The 24412-nt window shown below is 35.2% G+C and overlaps 1 protein-coding gene across 2 annotated transcripts in view; it reads right to left on the bottom strand.

Annotated features, from left to right (window-relative positions):
- LOC7461566 (receptor-like protein kinase 5) overlaps positions 1-20798 on the bottom strand; it is a 97366-nt gene extending 76568 nt beyond the window's left edge. Inside the window, exons 1-2 of one of the 2 annotated variants that reach the window (XM_052448802.1) lie at positions 18177-20798; positions 17583-18068 (exon numbers count right to left, since the gene is read on the bottom strand). In XM_052448802.1, coding sequence (XP_052304762.1) covers positions 17722-18068; positions 18177-20778 — 2949 coding nt within the window. In that variant the 5' untranslated portion in view covers positions 20779-20798 and the 3' untranslated portion in view covers positions 17583-17721. Of the gene's footprint in view, positions 1-17582; positions 18069-18176 lie in introns of those variants that run through there. The other variant, XM_052448801.1, reaches the window with a different exon arrangement.
- Positions 20799-24412: the final 3614 nt, after the last annotated feature.

The following is a 24412-nucleotide window of genomic DNA, read 5'->3' as shown; positions in this document are numbered from 1 at the left end:
CGTCTTCAAAACGACGTCGTTCGGCCATTTGTCCTTTTGATCCATGCAGTTTTGAACGTCTTGTAATTAAACCCCTGGTTTAAACTGTAATTGGCCCCCTGCATTTGCGCGCAGTTTTTTAATGTAGTCCTTGGATTTTAATTTCACAATTTGGACCCCCAATTAAACCCCAAACTTTGCTATTTCTTCAATTAAGTCCCTGATTTCACTAATTTAATTAAATCCAAAGTCCAATTAAGTCTAAAACTTATCAATTCTCTAATTAAGCCCCTGATTGGATTAATTAGATTATTTCCAAGCTTAATTAAGTCTCAAAACTTATCAATTCTCCAATTAAACCCTTGATTGGATGAATTAAATTAATTTCAAGCTTAATTAAGTCTCAAAACTTATCAATTCTCCAATTAAACCCTTGATTGGATTAATTAAATTAATTCCAAGCTTAATTGGATTAATTCCAAAGTTTAATTAAACCCCAAAACTTCCAATCATTTTGTCCTTAACCCAAATTTTAATTCATTCTTCATTTACTTGTTTTTCCAATATTATTATTATTTTTTTCATCATTTTTCTCTTTTCAGTAAATAAAATAATAATAATAATAATAATTAAAATAAAATGGTCAAAAATTGGGTTATGACAGTTGCCCCCTCTTTATAATATTTACTATGCAAAGATATTGGAAAATTTCATTTTCCTTTAGCTTTGTGTAGTAAATTTATAAAGAAAAGTAGATACAGAAAGAACCTTTGCTTTTTGTGTTTTTTTTTTTCATTTTGTTTGTTTTTGTTTTTTTGTTTTTTTGTGGTTTCATTGTGATGGGTGACCTATCCAAGTATATAAAAAAGGAAAATGAGAGGCTCGAAGGCGCACTCAAAAGAATGCAAAAAGAAAGCGAGTGCTCAAAGGCACGCTCGAAGAGGAAAGAGAGGGCTCAAAGGCGCTCGAAGGGGAAAGCGAGGGCTCAAAGGCGCGCTCGAAGAGGAAAGCGAGGGCTCAAAGGCGCGCTCGAAGAGAACAGCGAGGGCTCAAAGGCACGCTCGAAGAGGAAAGCGAGGGCTCAAAGGCACGCTCGAAGAGAAGCGAGGGCTCAAAGGCGCGCTCGAAGAGGAAAGCGAGGGCTCAAAGGCGCGCTTGAAGAGAAGCGAGGGCTCAAAGGCGCGCTCGAAGGGGGAAAGCGAGGGCTCAAAGGCGCCCTCGAAGGGAGAAAGCGAGGGCTAAAAGGCGCGCTCGAAGGGAAGCGAGGGCTCAAAGGCGCGCTCGAAGGGAGAAAGCGAGGGCTCAAAGGCGCGCTCGAAGGGAAGCGAGGGCTCAAAGGCGCGCTCGAAGGGAGAAAGCGAGGGCTCAAAGGCGCGCTCGAAAGGAAGCGAGGACTCAAAGGCGCGATCGAAGAGAAAAGGAAGTGCTCAAAGGCACTCGAAGAGGAAAGCAAGTGCTCACAGGCACTCGAATAGGAAACCGAGGGCTTGAAAGCGCCCTAAAAATGATGATCAAAGGCTCGAAGGCGCATTTTAAAGAGGTGGAAAAACATAGAGATTTTTCAGAGGGCCTAATTCTCGTGGGCGGCCTGCCCAGGTTGAAAAATTCTCAAAAGTGAAAATTTTTCAAAAGCAATTTCAATCCTGGCCATTTCAAGTTGGCCTTCCACTTGATGGATTCTGTTGGAATTTTCTCTAATGAGATTTGCAAAACTCATTGTCCAATTTCTCAAAGTTTAGATGATATGCATGCATCTTTACCTGATTTGAAATATAGGCCCCCCATTTCTTCTCAGTCTTCTTGTTGCTTAACTGATGAGGATTCGTTACCTCTGATTTGAGTCCTCTTTGTCACTTGGCTTCTAGCCTACTCGAATTGGCCCACGTAAGTCTATTTCCATATTTGTTTACACAACTTAGCCTTTGTGGTGCCCATCGTGACCCACTTGCTTGCTACAGATTTTCTGACTCGTCAAATAATTTAAGAGGACCACTCAGTACTCCTCGTTTCACTACTAGAAACATTCGGTGTCACTTGCTGAAAGGATCAAACTGTCTTTTGTAAACCAAAATACCCCCTTGTTTGGTTGAAGGAAATTACCATCTCTTTTTCTAGAATTTTTCTTCTAAACACAATGTTGCCCCCTTGCATTGGTCACTGCCCCCAAGTGTGCTCTGTCAGATACTTAGACAAATAATGGTTTTAAGAGGCTCTTCTCTCATTTCTCTCCTTTTCAGTTTGGTGAAGGATATGGGCCAAGAATAAAGCTTGAAATCTTGATCTTGCATTTTGAAAACAAAAATTATTTCGATGTGAGCCTAAAACAATTTGCTTTTGAAATCTTGCAATTCCTTGGTTATTTTCTTTCTTAGAAAAGAGATTATTTGCTCTTATGTTTGGCAATGAGGTCTTCGGTGAAAACATGTCATGACATGACCTTTTGTTTCAAAGTGAAGGGCTCGAGAAAAAGCTCGAGGTTTTGTATGAGAAAAACTTGTCTCTTTTTGAACATTCATTTTTATCAGCATGAATAACAATGAGTAGTTTATTCTTGATGTCATGAATCTTATGAAAAAGTATTCTTTGCATTTTGAGAGCATTGTTTATTATTCTAGGTTGCTTGCTTGCTTGATTAGAAGGGACTTCTACAGGCATGTAACGTAGGCTGTGGTTTTTGGCTATGAAAGAAAAGGACTCATAAGGCTCAAAGAGTGTTTCAGGGTTTCAAAGACCGAGGATCACTATCAACAGTTTGACTCTTGACGTCATTCATATTTTCTTTTGCCGCTCTCTTTTGATTTGTTGCTTCTTCTCTTTTTATTACTTTGCTAGGACATACTTACTTTATCTTGGATGTCACTTTTTCTAGTGATTTGGGCATGCCCCCTAGCATTTGAGTTTCTTGAGCTCTTATGCCTTTTTGGCTTTCTCACGGCATTTTCTCTTTTCTTATTGAAATTTTCTCTTACCCCCCAGTGTGGGGTGTGATCCTAGTCGGGATTTTTTTCATGAAAGAAAAATTATTCAGGTTCAAAAAGGGATCGCAAGGGATGTACTTATTTCAGAACGTGAAAGGAATAACAAAGATGGCCTTTCCTCATTTCAAGCGCAAGCAGTTAAGATCAATAAACTTTGACCTCATCCAGTGTGATGTTTTGGTCTTTGCAAAGATGCATTTCAAGGGTCATGAGCAACGAGTTCACTACATACCATTATTCATACATTTAAAAACACATGATTCAAAAGTCATGGGGTAAGGGTGTTTATTCATTTCATTTTTCTTTTTTTCTTTCTTTCTTTGGTTTATAATAGTCACCTCAATGATGGAGTTGCTTGATTCAATTGTCATTCTACAAGTAGAATGTTAAAAATATCATTTTTAAAAGAACATCAATTTATTTTTGAAATCAAAATGTCAGATCAATTTTTCAGAACTCCAATAGGGAAATGGATTTTGGTAAAAGGGATGAATTGAGTCTATGAGATCACGCGAGGCTTCAAAAGTGTATTCGTGAGTTCTTATAAGAAAACTCTCTTAATCAGATGAATAATGCTTAGTTGTGAACACGATTGAATGACAAACTCATTATTTCATTGAAGCTTAGGAAAATAAGTTCAATAACAAAGATCTTATACCAACATGAATACTGGCATGATAACACATAAAAGGGCTAAACATTTAGTGATCATTGATTGAAATTTCCAGAATCTTTCAATCACTCATTCTTCTTGACAAAGGTATCTTTTCAGCAGTTAGTTGAAGCCATATGCAGACCATTCTTGGCCTAATATCACCGTAGCTTTTTTTTCAAGATATTTGATTTCTAGGAGTCGGTATGAAAAAATCAGCTATAGGAATGATTAGTGCCTTGACAACCACTTTCAGTGTCCTTTCCTTTTTCAGTAAAACCGTTCTTTTCAGTTGGATCAACAATTTTACCTAACCCAATGGCTTGTTCAATCCTCTCAGCTATAACAACTAAGTCGGTAAAATGTTGTGCAGAGCTTCTAACCAGGTATTCAAAGTATGGAGCTTTAAAGGTGTTGGAAAATAAACTGATCATCTCTTTTTCCAACTTGGGAGGGTTAATTTGCGTAGCTACCTCACTCCATCTTCTAGCGTATTCCCTTATAGACTCCTTGTTGTTCTTCTCCATAGCTTGCAAGCTTAAACGATCAGGGCTCACGTCTATATTGAACTTATATTGCCGCATGAAGGCATCAACTAAGTCCTTCCATTTTTTAACCTTGGTATTGTCCAACCGCATACACCAAGTAAGGGCAGCGTCACTCAAGCTGTCTTGGAAGAAATGAATCAGCAATTTCTCATCATCAACCACCTCAGCCATTTTGTTGCAGTATGCTTTGAGATGAGTTATAGGGCATTGAGTTCTCGTATATTTAATGAATTCTGGCACCCTAAACTTCTTAGGAATGACTATGTTAGGTACCAAACACATATTGACAGCTTTCACCAGGTCACACAAATGGTCTCCCTCAACTGCCCTTATCCTCTCTTCCAAGGCAGTCAATTTATCCAAGTCCTCTTCTTTCACCATCTTGCCTTTTTGAGATTCTTTCTCTATAGAATCAATGGTAAACGACATTCTCATGGGGTATGCTGGTTGAAAATGCATGGCTTGTTGAAATTTAGATGACACCCAATTTGCCCCCAGATTTTGTGGATCGAAATGAGTTACATGCATATCTTCAGGCTGAGCTATAAGTGTTGCTTTTCCGGATTTATCTCTCAAGGCCTGCTCGAGTAGACTAGTAAGCCTTGCGACTTCTTCTTTAAGATTGTCCATCTCTTTTTGATGTTGGGCTTCCAACTGGGCTCTTTCTTCGTTTTCCATTTGTCTTTTTCTTGAACGAGTGTTATACATGGGTTTCAATGGGGAACCTATATTTCAACCTGCTAAATGTAAATCATGCAATTTATGCAAAAATATTGATTAAAAAATATGCGTATGAAATGCAAACTTGCCTTTCACGGGGTGACAACCCAGTAGGAAGATCCTAATTGTTGAGTGCATCTAGGGGTTGGTCATTATCTAGTTTCAAAGGGTCTCTCGCATGCTCAGTGATCGTCCACGAAAGGTCGATATAAGGCTTACAAGTAGTGTGAAGATAGAGGCCCTGAGTAATATCAGTTTGGCATATCAACCACTTCCAAGTAAACAATCAAGCGAGAGTTGGATGGTTTCACGAGTCTTACCCAGGCTAAAGCCATTGGGGTACCGTTACTCCCCCACTTATCCTAGTTTGTAAAGTGTGTGCTTCCAAAGTGATGCATGACAACATAAATAAGGATGCATGCTAAAGTAGTAAATGCAGGAAAAAAAACAAATAAACACAACAACAGAAAAAATAGCAGTAATAAGACAAAAGACAAAGCTTAATCCTAATTCCCCAGTGGAGTCGCCATTCTGTCGCACCCGACATCCCGGCGGCCCTAAAAAGTATTCTCGATTGTGGAAAAAGAACAGATTTCTGGCATCTTGTTCTTTTAGAAAAAATGTATTGTTTGAGGAGTCGCCACCTAGTATTATGGTTACTAGGAACCCTAACTGGTCAACAGAGATTCTATGGTTCGGGACTGGTTACGTAAAAGGGAAGATATTAGCACCCCTTAAACGTTCTGCCTAAGGCAAACTGCATTGCTGTTTTGTCTTAAATTGCTGCTAAATGTTTATTAGTTTATGCTTTGATCATTTTTTTATAATATTCCTGACTCTGGCGTCAGTGAATATTCGAGCTCGAATAATTCCAACTCTGGCGTTGGTAAAAATTCGTAGCTACGAAAATAAAATTAGATCAATATTTTGTATTCCTTGCTCTAGCACCAGTGAATAAATAAATAAAAATAAATTTATTTTTACGCATGCACATATTTTTTTATTTTTCTAGCTAAATAAAATAAAATACACCGAATAAAAATAATATAAATTTAAACCGGTATTTTTATTCCTGACTCTGGCGTCAGTGAATAAACCAATAAATTTACATTATTTTTATTCATGCATACACATTTTTTTTTTATTTTTTTCTACCCTTTTTTACTTTTCTGTTTTTTTATTTTTTTATTTTTTTTGGGCTGGGTCCAGCTCAGCCCACATGGGCTGGGCTAGACCCAGCCAGCCCGGCCCGGTCACTGGCCCAAGCCAGTGACCCGCCTGGGCAACATGAAGCACGCGTGAACTAAATCACGCGTGCATGAGCAGATAAAGGAATTAAAATTAGAATGTACAGTAGGAAGTGAATTAAAATGAAAAGCAGGGAAAGAGAAGCTTACTTACCTGGCTCTGGAAATACCGAAGACAGTAGCAACAATGGTTTTGGTCTCGGTGGCTTTCCTCTACTTTTCTGTCCCCTCAGTTTTTTTCGTTCCCAGTCTCCCCCTCTCTCTGTTTCCTTTGGTTGCCCTTGCGTCTGTCTGTTCGGGGGGAAGGGGTTGCAACCAGAGTCGCGGCTAACACTGGCCTGGAAGAAGACGATGATGAAGGTGCAGTGGCTGGCCAAAGTTTGCTCTCTCCTCTGTATAATCTCCCTCCCTCTGTTCGTTGCTTTTTTTTCTTTAATCTCCTCTGTTTCCTTGAGAAGAAACAGAGGAACGAAAGTCAGTTTATTTTCTCCTCTTCCCCCCTGGTTGTTTTCCGTCTGGGTTTCAGCTTCTTTTCCCCAGTTTTTCCTTGGTTTCTTTCTTCTCCGGTTCTGTGGTTTCTTTTGTCTTCCCCCCCTCTCTGTCTCCTGGATTTTTTTCCCAACCTTTTGCTCTTCGGTGCTGCTCGGTTTATATAGGGCTCGGCGGGTAGATAACGGGCGGCAGGCTGAGGGTCGACCACCATTAAGGCGCCCATTACTGAAGCCAACGGACGACGATTACTGCTGCAACGTTCGGCGTCCTTTACTGTAGAAAACGGTCACTGGGTTAAAGGCAAAGAAGATGAACAGCGTCTTCAAAACGACGTCGTTCGGCCATTTGTCCTTTTGATCCATGCAGTTTTGAACGTCTTGTAATTAAACCCCTGGTTTAAACTGTAATTGGCCCCCTGCATTTGCGCGCAGTTTTTTAATGTAGTCCTTGGATTTTAATTTCACAATTTGGACCCCCAATTAAACCCCAAACTTTGCTATTTCTTCAATTAAGTCCCTGATTTCACTAATTTAATTAAATCCAAAGTCCAATTAAGTCTAAAACTTATCAATTCTCTAATTAAGCCCCTGATTGGATTAATTAGATTATTTCCAAGCTTAATTAAGTCTCAAAACTTATCAATTCTCCAATTAAACCCTTGATTGGATGAATTAAATTAATTTCAAGCTTAATTAAGTCTCAAAACTTATCAATTCTCCAATTAAACCCTTGATTGGATTAATTAAATTAATTCCAAGCTTAATTGGATTAATTCCAAAGTTTAATTAAACCCCAAAACTTCCAATCATTTTGTCCTTAACCCAAATTTTAATTCATTCTTCATTTACTTGTTTTTCCAATATTATTATTATTTTTTTCATCATTTTTCTCTTTTCAGTAAATAAAATAATAATAATAATAATAATTAAAATAAAATGGTCAAAAATTGGGTTATGACAAAGAGTATCAGAGATCTAGTAAAAATGTACAAAAAACTCTTCTCACAACACCTTTTTTATTATGAGTTTTGGCTGAAAGTCATAAGGCAAACTGTCACTCCTCGCCTAACCTAGAATTGAGTTTATTAAAAAATTAAAATGCACGAAGGCATTAATCCATATCCAATGTACTTATACATAAGTAGTATGTAAAAAAAATGCATGCTAAAATTAAATTGCACAGACCAACAAACAAACAAAGAGAAAACGCATCACCCCCAATACACCCTAATTATGGTAGGCTGCATTGTTGATTGATTATTTTTCTAGGTAATGTTTCTATCTCTTGGTCTATCTAAGTTTCAAGATAGATCTCCCTATATAAGAAAGTTTCTACCTTATCGGGTTAAATCATAATCGTTCTATGGCTCAAATTTTAGCATCATGTTTATTATACTCTTTGTATCTTTAATACATGATGGTATGCTTTATAATGTATTTTTATACTCTCAAAAAATAAAATATACAATTAATTATTAATGTTTATTGCTATTAATTCATTTAATTTAATATCAGGAGTATGCATTACATTATAAAACCTATACCCCAAATATTAATTAAACATGTTATAATCTAATTTTTGAATTTTTAAAAAATAATAATAAATAATAAGATAAAAAAAATGAATGAATAAAAAATATTTGAGAATTGGTTTAAGACAACACAAAATTAAAGTTTGAGAATTGAATTATAAATTTGGAGGTCAATTTGGTCAAACATTAGAATAATTGGAAGTTTAGGGACTTAATTGAACTTGGAATTGTGTAATTAATGAAATCAGAGACCCAATTGTTAAATTTCAGAAGTTCAGGGGGTAAATTGAAGATGGCCATTTTAATATATAAAAAAAAAACCAGCGCCATTTCTACTGCTCATCAACTTCTTCAGGGGACCGATTCAAGAAGAAATGGCACCAAAATCGGACCAAGTCTCCTACCCACGCCGTTTCCAGATCGATTAAAAGTTAACGACTTCATTTACTCTCTCTGGCCTTATAAAAGGCCAGAGAAAGACGAGCAGAGGGGGGCGAAAAAAAAAGACAGGAACGAAGAGAAAAAAAGAAACAGAGAACATAGGGGACGACTGGAGAAGCAAACGAGACAGAAACAGGGGAAGAGAACAAAAAGCCAGCGTACCCCAGCTTCGCCTTGTTCTTCAGAACACAAACACAGTAGGCAAACGAAAACAGAGAGACTAGAACACAAAAACAAAAGACCAGAGACAGAGGACGGACGAGCAGAAAAACTAGAGGAGAAAACACGAAAAAAACAGAAGAGAGAGAGGAAAACACAGGAAATAAACACATAGAGAGAACAAGATAACAACACAAAAGGACGAACCAGAATAGCAGGACTGTTATTCCCCTGTTTCTTCTCAAAGAAACAGAGGCACGCGTGAGAACCAGAAGACAGGGACGAAAGAGAAGGAACAAACACGGGGGAGAAGGACTAGGGAGCACAGAACAGAGGAAACCAGAGGAGAAAGCAAATAGGAAACAGAAAGAAAGAGAAGAGAATCGTCCAAAGCCAATGTTATTCCCAGTCTTTCGCCTCCAGCAACGCCCGCAGATCAGGTAAGTTTTTCGTTCCCTCCTCTTCCATTTTTAATTACATAGATACTGTGCAGCTTGAATTTAATTAACCCTTTACTGTGCACGCACGCGTTGCTCGTGCCTCTGCTGGCCAGTCGGGTCACTGGTTTGGACCAGGTCCAGTTGCCCAATCCTTTTTAATTTATTATCTTTTTTTTATATTTAGTCAAATGAGTCTTTTTTTTATATTAAAAAATTCCAAAAACAATTTGTGAGCACTTTTAAATTTATTTATAGACCCCTCGTGTTTTTTTATAGTATTTCATTGTATATTTGATTTGTGAATTTTTACTATGAAATACAAATCTGATATTCAATATATTTTGTCTTTTTTGTTTTAAAAAAAGAGATAAAAAATATGTATATTTTGTTTCAAATTCATTTTATTGGTTTATTCACTGGCGCTAAAGCCAGGAATACCATATGTTTTTTTTAGTTACGTAATATTTACCAACACCAGAGTTGGAAATATTCGTATTCGAATATTCACTGACGCCAGAGTCAAGAATATTTTAAGAAGACTATCGGTAGCATAGTATGACAAACACTTAGCAATTTAAGACAAAAACAGCAATGCAATCTACCTTAGATAGGATGCTTAAGAGGTGATAATATCTTCCCTTTTGCGTAACCAGTCTCGTACCATAGAATATTTGTTGACCAGTTAGGATTCCTAATGACCATAATACTAGGTGGCGACTCCTTAAACAAGACATTTCCTCATTAAAGAACAAGATGCCAGAAATCAGTTCTTTAACGTTGAATGTTTTAAGGTCGCCGCGATATCGGTTGCACCAAAACAAATTAATTTTTGTGATATTTTTAAAAATTATCTAAATCCTAATGAATAACTATAAACAGGTTACGATATCTATTTTTGTACTTTTAAAACATGATAAAAATATAATTTTATTTCTTATAAAATATGCATGGAAATTTTTTAGTTGTATGCACACAAATAAAAAAACATATTTTTGTATTTTTTTTTTAATAATGAATTTTGAATTTCTTTTTTGTATTAATAACGAAAACATGATTTTTTAGAGAAACGTGGGCATACTAAAAACAAATTGATAATTTTTTTCCTAACAACTCAACCAATCACAAATCATCATTAAACAGTCTCAAAACCATACGCACGATTAATATTTTATCCCACAAAATAACAATTTCTCAAAGAAATGATTTGAGGTTAGGAATCGACCTTCCAAGGTTGTTGTGGTTGTCTAGGGATTATTGAAAACCTTTCAAGGTTGCTAGGTAATCCCGGTAGCTTATGGAACCACGCAGCACTGCCACTATCGACGCATGGAATCACGTGATGTCTCTGCTGGAGTAGAAACACTTGGTGAATCTAAAATGTATTTGTCTCCTCTTTGATTCCTCACTAATGGTACAACAAACATACATCTATAGAGGGAGCTCTGCTCTGTTGAAGTTTCAGTCTTCTTCCTGTTTTTCAATCCTGATATGTCCCTTCTTTCTATTGCTATATTTTAGGTGACTTGAAAATGGACTTTTCTTATATGGAAAATGGTTGTTTGGATGGTGTTTTAGTGATTTAAGCTTTGTATGGTTTGGGGTTTGTTCTAAGGTGTTTTGGTTGGAGTTTTCATGGCTATTTGGAGATGGTTTTGTGGCCTATTTTTGGGTTGATTTCAAGGTTGTTTCAAGTATGTTGTGGGTTTGTTTTGTGGAGGTTTGAGGGTTGTTGTATGGTGGTTGTCATGGGTGGAAGGGGTTGTTGTTGTTGGTTTGAGGGATGTTTTCAGGTTTGTTTCAGGTTGGAAGGTTTAAGGAAGGACCACTACAGTTATGGCTAAGAGGTTTGTTCATGACGGTGTTTTTATGGCAATATTGATCTTTGTCCAAACTGTTTAGGTTATGGTTTTTATAGGATAAATAGGGTGGCTATGGGATTTATAGATTAATAGGATCTCTACCCTTGATGTCAAATAATAGATCTCATCCATTCATTGTAGCTAAGGACAAAATATTGTCCTACTCTGCAACTAGTCATATTTTTCTCTTGTTTTTAATAGGAAGAAGACAATGAATAGTGAAATTATGGTATTTTTTAATTTGATCTCTAAACTTTTGGAATTTTGTAATGGAACCCCAATTAGCCCTAATCTTTTAGATTCCTTGCCATCTCACCCTTGATAAAATTCTATGCTTTTTATAGAGTGGTCCTTGATTTCAAAATTCTTTAATTGAATCCTCAATTGACCATTAAACTTCTATTTTTTTGCAATTTTATCCTTGATCTCATCCAATTGAGCTTGAAAAAGAATTAAATCTGGTTCTCTAAAATTTCAATCTTCTCAATTAAACTCAAATTAGACCTCCAAACTTATTTTTTCACCAATTAAGTCCCTAATAAAATTAATTTGACCCATTAAAAGTCTAATTAAGTGCCTGAACTTAATTAATTCTTTTAATATGACCTCAATTAAACTTAATTAAATCTTAATTGGGCCCATGATTAAATCAAATTCGCTTATTAAAAATCTAATTGAGTTCTCAGACTTAATGTTTATCAAATTTGTTAGATAATCATTTAATTTCACATTAAATTTGCATTGCCTTTCAATCTTAGATATCAATTGGTCTCTTAATGTTTTTCAAAATTCCATCTTGATTCCTCAATGCATTTAAAACCCTTCTTAATCTATTCTTGCCAAGCTGCTAATCTTTATTTATTTTTATTATTATTATTTTTGTTGGTTTTTGTTTTTTGTTTTTGGTTTTTTAAAGAAAAATAATAATTTTAGAGAAACCCAAAATTAAGCTATGAAAGCACTAATCCAACTTAGCCTTCTATCTTTGAAACTTAGCTCGATTTGGATAAGGTTTCCCTGAGCAACCATGGTCGCTATTGATGTTATCATCATCTTTACTGGCTGACTTCTCAGGAATTTTGAAAGGGCAAAGGATGCTATTATGACCATCTTGACCATAAGTGTAACAAACTTGTGGGAACCCTCATCATAAGACACTTTCTGATCCAGATCTTCAATTTTTTTCTGTCGGTTTTTCAAGATCAATATCAACCTTTACACGAGCAAATTTCCCTCTCTGATTGGTCTGGGTATTATAATCAATCGTAACCGTGTTACCAAGCAACTGGTAAGGCAAGGAAAATGCACCCAAAGCACCACCCTTGTAACGTGTCCTAATGATGCTTGAAAATTATGATCTCATAGCTGGGTCCCAGGATTGTCCATGGTCTATCCACTAGAGCATAGAGATAATCAGTTATAGTCGAAAAATGGACAAGAAAAAACTCATTCCTCGGATCAATAACCTTAAAAGGCTTTGCTCCGTTCTACATAGTTTTAGATTTCAGGCTAGTGCATAAGGTCGTGTCTCAAACGGTGTGACCAAAGATCTTGACAACAATAGCCAATTCATATAGCTTCCATGGGCGGGCTTTGGTATTTCCATCGCAAGACCTTCTCAAAACCTATGGAGTTTTAGGTGGCATCAACTAGATGCTCATTTTTTTTCTGGATATTTTTTATTTATGTTGGAAGTTCTTTTTACTTTATTATAAAAAGCTAAAAAAAAACATGTAGAAACTCTATTTTTTATTTATTATGTTTGATTTGTTAAATTTTTTTACAATTTTTAATTTTTTAAAATATGTTTTTATTTGTTCATGCTGGATTTTTTTTCTAGTTTTATTTTATTTTCAAAAATCAAAGAAAAGACTTAAGAAATAAATAATTTTATGTAAAACTCAGACTATACAATATTCAAATGATCACTAAGCATTTTATAATCATTTTTGTGATAGCAAAAATAAGAAATTAAAACGATAAATCATATTTTATTTATTTATTGACTTCTCAAAATAAAACATTTTTTTTCTAGTGTGAATCGAAAACTAGTAATAAAAAAAAATTTCATTGGCAACTAATTCAAGAAATTGACAAAAATCCTTAGTGTTGTTTTGGTTTTGAGTTTTTCATCCATTTTTATTTTTCTTAAAATGGAGACCAATAGAAACTGGCATGTGTCCATATAAAAGTAAGAATTAATTACAATAAATACTAAAAATACTAAAAGAGCTCAGTGTATGACTGTTCATCCTTTCACTATTCACCTAGACATATATTACTATGGATTGGAGCAGTGTAATGACAGAATTGTCATTACCGAAGAAACTTGCTAAGCATGCAATTGGGGGTATGATTGCCTTTTTCATTAGATATATTTGGCATTGAAAGAATTATTGAGGACAAAATGGTTCGTCCAGGTTTTTTGAGTTACAGTATAAATATTGATTTGCCCTTCACGGTATCAAATTTTAACATTTTAGTTGGAGGTTTCTTTTGTTTTTTCAAAAAAACAATAAACAGTGAAGATACAACCATGCCCCCGAGAAGGAAAAATATGCATGTGTTGAGGGGCTTCTCTATCTTTTTCTTTTATTGAAATAGTTCAAATACAAAATTACCCTTCATTTTCAACAAAAATAAGGTTGCATGTAAAGGCGTTTTCATCATTTTCATATGGTTTTATTGTAAATATCATGTGGGATCAGGAGTAATTGGGTATTTATATGTATACAAATTATTATTTATATTTAGAAATGATTGAATCATGTTAAGCATGCGCCAGAGGGTGGGCGTCAGCATAGTGGCGAGGTGCTTGTACAGAGGCGGCCCACTCTCCTTGGGGTTTTCCCTCTCTCCCCTCTCTTCTTCTAGAAAATTATGTTGCCCATTGCAAAAAACCGTGGGTCAAATATAATTACCGAACCCATAAAAATGGGTCAAGCATGTTTGTTGGACTTAAGTAACGTGGGTCTGACATGTTTGTTATTATTACTATTGTTATTACAATCACAATTATTATAAACTATTACTATACTACTACTACTACTATTCTTGTTGTTGTTGTTGTTGTTGTTTTTATTATTATAAATATTATTATTTTCATTATTACTAATATTATTAATATAATTATTAATAAATTTGAAAAAAAAATGTTATTACTATTGAAAAAACCATAAATTTCACTTGAAGGGTAAAATTAAAAAATATCATCATCATCATCATCAGTATTAATATAATTACTATTAATTTTGAAAAAAACAATTATTACTATTGAAAAAAAAATTTATTTGAAGGGTAAAATTAAAAAGTATAAGAATTTTGAAAAAAAAAACAGATGGAAAAAAAAAAAAGAAATCAAAAGTAGAAGAACTGAATTGAAAAACATAATATACACAAATTAGAATTAAAGGGCTAAGTTGTAAACAAATAAAACTTACACAAAAGAGAAAATGACCGAAATAAAAAATCAAAACAAAGACGATGAATTCTGAAACACCAATCAAAAATAGAAATGGATTTAGGATGACTGAAACTAAAAAGGAATAAAAAAAATAAGAAATTAAAAGAATAAGGACTGAAATGAAAAACAAAACATATAAGAAATTATAATTGAAGGACAAAATTGAAAAAAAAAACTTCTATACAATAAATAATGATGAAATAAAAAGTGGGTCTGGCATGTTTGCGAGACCCATAGAACATGGATATAGCATGTTTGTCAGACCCAAGACGCCTAAACCTGACTGTTAGCCAAGTCCAAAGCAACATAGGTTTGGCATGCTTGTCAGACCTAAGTAAACATGGGGCAGACATGTGTGCCCGATCCAAGGCACCTGGACTTCTTGCACCAAGTCAAGAGTCTGTGGACATGGTAGTCAGCAAAGTTTAAAATAAAATGGGTCTGATATGTTTGTTTGATCCAAGTAAACGTGGGTTAGGCATGTTTGTTGCTGCTAATTTTATAAATATTATTATTTTCATTATTATTAATATAATTATTAATAAATTTAAAAAAAAATGTTATTACTATTAAAAAAACCATAAATTTGATTTGAAGGGTAAAATTAAAAACTATAAGAAATTTGGAAAAAAAAAAGCCTAGGGAAAAGAAAAAGAAATCAAAAGTAGAAGGACTAAATTAAAAAAATATAATATATACAAATTAGAATTGAAGGGCTAAATTATAAACAAATAAACTCACAAAAAAAGGACCAAAATCAAAAATCAAAACAAAGACGATGGATTCTGAAACACCAACCAAAAATAACTGAAACTAAAAAAATAAGAACTAAAATGAAAAACAAAACATATAAGAAATTATAATTGAAGGACAAAATTGAAAAAGAAAACAAAACTTCTATAAAAAGCATAAAGACGAAATAAGAGATGGGTTTGGCATGTTTGCTAGACCCAAGGCGCCTGAACTTGGCGCCAACCACGTCCAAAGTGTATGGACCTGGCAGTCAGCCACGTCCAAAGCAACGTAGGTCTGGTATGATTATCAAACCCAATTAAACGTGGGTCATCAGACGTGATTGTCATACCCAAGTAACGCAAGTCATGCAAGTTTGTCAAACCCAATACACTTAGACTTGGTATCTGCCACATCCAAAGTGCATGGACCTGGCGATCAACTACATCCAATGTAAAGTGGATCTGGCAAGTTTAGCAAACCCAAGTAAACACAAGTCAGGTATGATTTTTAGACCAAAGCAAACTTAGGTTAGGTATGTTTGCCAAACCCAAGTAAACTCGGGTCAGGCTCATTTGTCAAACCCAAGTATAAGGGGCCAGACATGTTTTAAACCTAAGTAAATATAGGTGTGGCACGTTTGCCAAATCCAAGGCACCTGGATTTGGCCGGCGCCAAGTCCAAAGTGTATGGACGTGGTGGTTAGCCAAGTGCAAAGTAAAGTGGGTCTGAAATGTTTGCCAGACAGAATTAAACATGGGTCAGGCATGTTTTCCAGACTCAAGTGCCTTGTTTACTAGGCCCGCAAACACTTAACTTGTTTCTTTATATATATATATATATATATATATATATATATATATATATATATATATATATATATTATTCTTTTTTTCAATTTTAAAAAAAATAATGCATTATTTGTGTATATGTTTTCAAATAAATTTTGCAAGTATTATTCATCTGTGGTTTTTTTTTAATTTCATATAGATTAAATTTATTTTTAATATTGAATTTTTATAAGATTCTTCATTTATGTAGCCTTGCATTGTTTTTTTATATATAATTATTGTTCAATAAATTTTGCATGTGTGCTGGTTTTTATTATAAATTTTATGTGTTTTTCTATTACAAATTTATTTTGACAAAGAAATTTATTAAACATGACCAAGTAAATTACTCGTGTTGCAATGTTAGATATCTTAATCTTCATTTTTCACTTGGTTTTCTCAATTTAATTTTTTTTTATTGTTGATGAATTTTTTTTTTCATTTCTTTACATAATTGTTATTGAGTTGTTTAATTAGATGTATGCATAAGTTTTTCGATTTACATCTAAGAGATTTTTTGCTATATATATGAAGAATCTGGTGGAGGAAACTATTTGGTCAATGTTTGCCCAAAAAAATTTAAAGGCTTTAGGTGCTCTTAGATTGATTTTTGTTAGGGAAAACATTTACCTTCTACTGTGAGTGTTTGAGGTATGTACCATACTCATTTTATACAATAGATCCAAACACATAAATAGATATATAAAATGTTTTTTCAGACATTTAACTAAGATACTCAAGTCCTTGTAGTAACAGGGAGTTAACAAGCATTTGTTACTTTTTACTTGCTAACAGTTGTTAGGATTTTACTTCTCACTCAAAACTTGGGTTCCATACTTTTTTTGTTCATCATGCCACTTTTTGTTTTGAGTTACTCAAACAATACCTATGTTAGATTGATGTCCTTTTACATTTTACAATTTGATTCTTATATAAAATTCGAGACAGTTTAAGTAAGTTTTTTGCATATTACTTATATGTTGCTTGAAAGCCAAATCATATACCTTTTAATGTTGTCAGTTCTTGATTGCATACGTATAAAGTGTTTTTTTTTTTAAATTAACGTGCAGTTTCAAAAGTAGCCCGCGACAATGCATTGGCAGCCTATGTAGTAAAAACTCAATTCTACCAAAAAGGAAGTGACTTGTATTCTCTAACAAATCAAATTATAAGACCTAAATTGCCCAAATTAAAAGTGTAAAGGTGTTTTTATAAGAATCAAAACCATAGGGCCTCTAGGGTCATGGAACCTGAGGAGCCAATTGCATTGTTTTTTTTATTTTTAACCATTAGTTAAAAAGTGACCATTCCCAGCTATGTTTTGTGGGAGAAACCTATTTTTTTATGTAAATCTTTGAGCAACTAACACAGAGGGGACACCTAATGCTATGCTAATCATTATCAAATCAAATAAAAATCTTCAGTAAGTAACTAGTGCTGTAGTAAACTATAGCATACTCAAAAGAAGATCATACATGCAATGCGGATTCCCTCCTCCAGAGATTTAGAGGGTTCCACCATTGTAGAGTAGTTCATTATATTATTATGCATAGCGACTGATATTTTACAATCTGAACTCCAGAGGTGGATATTATTATTCTATTAAGTCTTTAATATTGGATGCCATCACTCTCCGACAACCTCTCGTACTCATGCATGTCTCATATTCTTCCTTCCACAGACCCATCGACGGTTCCTACCAAGTAAGATTTGGACAACGTCCTTCATGTTAGGCCTTTCTGAAGGCAACATGCTCGTACAGAACACCCCTAGTTTGAAAACATCTCTCATCTCATCCACGTAACAAGGCTCCTTTATCTCCTCATCTAACACATCGACTATAGGTTTTCCTTCTTGCATGTGACGCCATGCCCATTCGGCAAGGCACGTATCCTCGTCACCATAATTAGCTGCTTTCCCTGTCGTTAGTTCAAGAAGGACAACTCCAAAGCTATAAACATCAATCTTCTCATTCACTCTAACTGTTCGAGCATACTCTGCAGTTCAAGTTATAAAATATAACGAACTTAGATGAAACTCTTCGGTAGTGGAAAAGGAGGGAAAGGAAACAAATGCACAAAAATGGTGACGTTTTCTCTTATTACCTGGAGCTATGTAACCCAAAGAACCAGCCACAGCAGACACAGTAGCAAGTTCTCCCTGCCTAACAAGCATCCTTGCTAAACCAAAATCAGCGATTTTTGCGTTGAACTCAGAATCCAACAGTATATTGCTTGACTTGACATCTCGGTGTACTATGGGAGGAGAGCAGTCATGGTGCATGTAGCACAGACCCTGGGCAGCTCCCACTGCAATCTGCAGCCTCTTGGACCAGTCCACAGCAACATGATTCACTGAAGCTGATGCACCTTTTGCCTTTCTCTCTGAATGCAGCCATTGATCAAGACCACGCTTCTCCATATACTCGTAAACAAGAAGTTTCGAGTTATCATTGGAAATACAACAAAGCAACTTCACTATATTCAAATGCCTTATGGTACCCAGTATCTCAATTTCTGCAAGGAACTCCTTCTCAAATTTCTGGTCTGAATTTCTGTTATTCGAGATTCTTTTCACAGCTACATCACCAAATCCATTTGCAACAACACGATATACTTTTCCTGATCCACCACTTCCTATCAGGTTGCTTTCTTTCAATCCTGAAACTATGTTTGATTCAGTAAAATTCAACTTATGGAAGTTGATGAATTTCCATTCTGAATCCAATCTATGGTTTCTCTTCCAGTGAACTCTGATCGTGATGAATGCAAATAACAACGCTAACAGAAAGGCTCCAAACAAAGTACTTAATATCAAGGCTAGGAATTGGGTTGAAGTTTTGCTTGATTTATGAGGTCTGGAATTGCAAACCTTAAGGTATAGGGATGACCTTGTACAAAGACCAGGATTGTTCAAGAAACTAGTGGCATAAGCAACATTTTCATTCTCAGTGGGGATTTGCCCCGTGAGATTATTGGAAGAGAGATTGAGAAAAACAAGCCTCAGAGAACCAAGTTGTGGTGGAATTTTACCAGAAAATTGATTATCTGATAAGTCCAGTTTGACAAGGTTGGTTAGGAAACCAAACTTTTCAGGAATCTGTCCAGAAAGTTGATTTTGACTTAGGTTAAGAATATTTAGTGACTTCCATGAGATGATGTTGGGTGGAAGGGCTCCTGTGAGGTGGTTCTTATCAAGTAAAAGAACCGTCAGATTAGGAAGAGCGGTTATTAATTCAAGAGGGATAGTGCCAGTAAATTGGTTATTGCTCGCATTGAAGACTACCAGATTCCTCCAAGAACTCCCTTGAATGGAAATACTCCCAGAGAACTTGTTGTTACTTATCTCGAGCCGTGAAAGACTAGTTGACACTTCATTAGGAAGCTCTCCAGTGAACAAATTATCACTTATCATCAGTAGTTGCAAATTTAAAGCTGTCCATAAACCAACAGGAATATTGCCAAAAAATGCGTTATTTGAAATACTTACTATTACCAAACTACTGCAATTCTCAAGTGATTTTGGCAACTCTCCACCGAGCTTATTATCAAAAGCTACCACGCCTCTTAAGCTCCCTCCATGGCATAAATATTCAGGCAGGTTCCCTGTAAGCCTATTGGAACAAACCTCGAAGCGTTCAAGGGCTGAGTATCGCCCAAGATCTGGAGGGATTGACCCTGATAAATTGTTGCTAAACAACTTAAAATCTTTCAATGCCGGAAGACGACCAATGCCTTCTGGGATCTCACCAGATAACTGATTGGAGAACAAACTCAAACCTGATAATTTGTCGAGCTTCCCAAAATCAACAGGTATTGTACCAGTCAGATTGTTCTCCGAAAGATCGACGGAAGTCAAATTCAAAGCTTCAACAGCCCGAGGAATTTCCCCAGATAATTTGTTCTTGTAAAGCCATAGCACTCTCAAATTCATCAACATGAACAAACTGCCAGGAATATTCCCAGTTAGTTTATTAGAGGATAAATCCAAGTGCTCCAATGCCACCATTTCTCCAATCATTTGTGGAATCTCGCCAATCAAATTCGCTCCGGAAATCCACAACATCTTCAGTTTCTTCAGCTGGGTGAAACTGGAATGCAACCTTGATGGAGAAAAGCCATTGTGAGCCATATATAACTCTTCAAGTTTGGACAAGTTTCCGATTTCTGGAGGGAAAGTACCATCGAACAGATTATCATGAAGATAAAGAGTTCTTAGCTCTGGTATCCGCCCAATGGCAGCTGGAATGCTGCCAGTGAAGTTATTAACACAGAGGTTGAGGTATGAGAGGCGAGCCAAGCAGTCAATATCATCAGGAATTGTGCCAACAATATAGTTCTGAGAGAGGTCTAAGATCTCCAACTTGGACAAGTTATGTACAGCCACAGGGAACTTTCCAATAATATTGTTATTAGAAAAGTTGAGAAATGTGAGGTTCTTAAGGTCTGAAAGAAAGGGTGGGATAGTTCCAGAGATGTTCTTGTTATCAAGGATGAGTTGAGTGATGTAGTTATCGGTGCAGACTACTCCAGGCCAAGTGCAATGAGAGGAGTTTGATGGGGTCCATTGCTCAAGAGACAACGGATTTTGCCAGTGTTGTTTCATTCTTAGTAGAACGGCTTGATCATGAAATTGGGAGTTTGCATGAAGGAAAAGGAAGAGGGTGAGGAAGTGAATTAAGAGGACAATTGGGGTTATTTCCGACATTTCGGAGGGTTTGAGTTTGTTGTTCTGGTTTGAACTCTGTTATGATGCTCAGATTTCGGGCATCTAGATTTACTTCCTTCAGTCTTCCTTCCTATTACCAGTCAACAACCACAGAATTGAATCTTCAATCAGGAATTTTAAAACAAAGCATTCAATGATTGCTCATTCACCATTGGGAAAAGTATAGTCTAGTCTCCACTTTGGTCCGCGGGAGCTTAGAACCACACAAGAATATCGTATCAATTATAATCAGAAGGGAAAATAATTAACCAAGTTTCAACAAACACTACTAAAAGAACCAACGCATGCAGCAAAAAATATTAATTAAGAGGATCCAATATAACTCTATTAGTAATAACAACATTGTTATCAATATCTTCAACAATCTTTATGACCTTCCTTTTGACAAGGAACGAAGTCCAGCAAAGGAAAAACTCATGGCAAGATGGAGTGCATGGAACCATCTTCACCCACCACTTCTAGGATCAAATTGGTAGCTACATCTACAACCTAAAATTTTTAACAATTGAATTACCAAATTCAAATTAAAATGAGAGAATTAAGAGAAACCCAAACAAATATCCCATATGAGTCATAAAAATATCATTTTCTCAACCTTAAAAACTTGAAAAATTAAATGGGCAAACAATTATGCAGAAAACAAGAGATAAGGACATGTAAGGAGCTGTTGAATAGCAGCAGCCATCTTAAAGAAGGTGAGACGTATCCCTTGACCTCCTACTTGAAACAACATCTTATTTCTTTCTTTCTTTCTTGCTTTTCAAATTTCTCAATTCAGGTTTCTTAAGGTTTTATGACAAGGAAGTCTCTTGGATTGCAATCAAATTATGCCCAGTAGAGAGTACATATATGAGGGAGAAAGAGAGGGGGGGCAACGGATTGGGGGAGGGAGGGGAAGGGAGGCGACTTCCATAGTGATTTAGAATTACGTGTTTATTCTAGTTGAACCAGCTCACTCAGTTTCAGCTTTCTAGAATCAAAACCAACCCGAATCGAATGGTTTTTCTTGTTTTTAAATTATTATTTTTCTTGGTTTGGTTTTTTCAATTAATTCTTATTTTGTTTTTCTTGGTTGGTCGAGTTTTTTAAACACCTCTAATAGTTATACTAGAAGAAAGAAAGGGATAGAGAGAAAGATCTCTCTAAAATGTGTCAATGTCTTCTTTTTATGGGTTTAAAAGACCTTTTGATACTTAAATTAGCATTAATGATAGAGGAAAAGAGCATTAGAAGGCTTTGATGATGGTGGAAAGGAGCATTAAGAGGTTATGTTGTATGTATTTGCAAAGCAAAGTTTAAAATGAAAAAAGATGGAGTTTTTTTTTATGAAAGAGAAGATCGTTTACCTTAGAGTTCAAAACTGTTTATACAATCTTGAACCCATGTGGGTGTGTCCATGCAAGAGTAGGATAGTCTACTTGTCACCTACAACTTTGGACTAGTTAAGGACATGCCTAAAGTGACAACAAAATGTTACAAAGGTTGTTCTTTTTAAAAAAAAAAATTATGAATTGTGTATTATTGATGACAATAATGAGATTAATATTTAATGGACATTTGGACAATAATCAAGCTTTCATTTAATACATATAAGTTTTTCTGTAAGGTTGGTGTTGAGTAGACCATGTTCGACCCGGAGGTTATGCATTCAGGTCTAGGTGTACAAGCCTTGTATATGGTTCAGTCTTCATGGAATGTTAGCTAGGCTTATATCTAAGAGTATTTGTCTTGTTGGATCATATAGACATCTCAAGTCCAATCTTGTGAGTTTTATAGAACCTAAATTTCATCCCTCATCAATTACCTCTATCTTAAAGTGAGGTTTACTCAGTTTGAGATTTCATATATGATGTAATTTGAACAAACCTAGGCTTTAAATATATGACTCATCAAGTTTAAATGGTCTAGCCATCTTGTTTGAAGAGTTACCTGAATGGACTACGACTTTGGAGAGTGACATGCAATTCTGAGTATATAAATCGATCGAAAAATATAGATGCTACATATTCCAAGTTAAATGATTAGTCAAGGTGCTTCTCAAGATGTCTAAAAAGTTATCCAAGATGACTCTAAAATTTTATACTAGGTGGAGTGGTGCCTTTATTCCTTTACATGGTGTAACTATACACTTATGATAAAGCATTGCATATATACTTGGTGATGTGAGTATATAAAAACATGTTTTTTTAAATGTGCTCTTTTTAGGCTAAAATGGATTGTAATTATAAAAATATACTTTTTTTAAGCTAATATGAATTCCAATTATAAATAAATTGAGACTCTTGTGTAGGGAAAGACCTATATAATAAAAAGAAGTCATTTTAGGACCCAAGTCCTTTTATATAGCCTTGAGCCTATATAGGTTTGTTGTGCAACAAAATCTTGAAAGATAAATGAGGCTATTGTAAAACTAGTCCTAAAGTATAGGATTTGCCTTTTATAAGAACAATCATATGATCAAGTTAAAGGATGCCATATTTATTGGATATGTGATGGCATTAATGGCACATATTATTGACTTTTAAAAACATATAAGTTCAATATTTTTTTTTTCATCTACTAAGGGTGTACTACTTGTTCAACTAGGTACACTAAAGCTTATAGGTAATAACTAATGGTTATGAGTATAACATCCATTAAATAATGCATGGCTAGTCCATTAAAGAAGGATGCATAACCAGTTCTATATGGGAAAGAGAGGTTAGCTTAACAAGAGGCATATAAAATTAGTCTAATGATGGAGATGTTTGGTTATTCCATCAAGAAGGGATATAAGGTTAGTCCAAGGGAATATATTACTAGTTTGCCAATAAAGGATGGAAAACAAATCCAACTACATGGGCAGTTAGTCCACTAAGGAAGAATGCAAGATAAAGCTTTATTGAGAATAGGCACGCTACTAGGTCATATGAAGAGCGTACGCGTGATCGATCCATAAAAAAAGGATACATTACCAAGTCTCTTCAAGGAGGGACATGTGATCATAGAGAAGACTTTGCCAAAGAGAGGTTGGGCAAAGTGAGTTCCTTTATACTTGGGCAAGCTGGCTCATTAAGCTCAAAGAAATATGACCTTATATTTGGGTAAGGTGTTTTCCCAATAACTAGAAAATTCATATGCTTTTATACCTGGGTAAAATGTGTACCTTTATAACTAGGCAAGACAAGTCCTTTTATACTTGGACAAGGTGGCTTATTGTACCTTAAAAGATACAACCTTTATATCTCGACAAGGTGTTTTTTTTATTAACTAGAAGAGTTGGATGCCTTTATTTCTAAGCAAGGTGTTTTCTTAAGTTTGAAGTAATATGATTTATAAAGGAAAGAAATTCCACAAGAAATATGACTTTTAGAGGAATGTGGTTCCTAAAGGAACATGGATCCCAAAAGAATATGGCTATTGGTTCCTAGAGGAACTAGACTCCTAAAGGAATAAGGTTCTTGGAGGAATGTGGTTCTCAAATAATCATTTTTCAATGGACACTAGAGATTCCTTGGTTGAATGGTCAGGCAAGCTAATAATATATGCATAAGGTTCCTAGGTTAGAGGACTGGAAAAATAGAGCAAACACTTGAGGTTCTTGGTGTGTATGTAAAGTACATAAGAATGTATG

Source organism: Populus trichocarpa, chromosome 18 (genome assembly GCF_000002775.5).
Source record: "Populus trichocarpa isolate Nisqually-1 chromosome 18, P.trichocarpa_v4.1, whole genome shotgun sequence".
NCBI classification, from domain to species: Eukaryota; Viridiplantae; Streptophyta; class Magnoliopsida; order Malpighiales; family Salicaceae; genus Populus; species Populus trichocarpa.
Note: the sequence above shows the minus strand (reverse complement) of the source record. Positions and strands in the feature narration are given on the sequence as shown.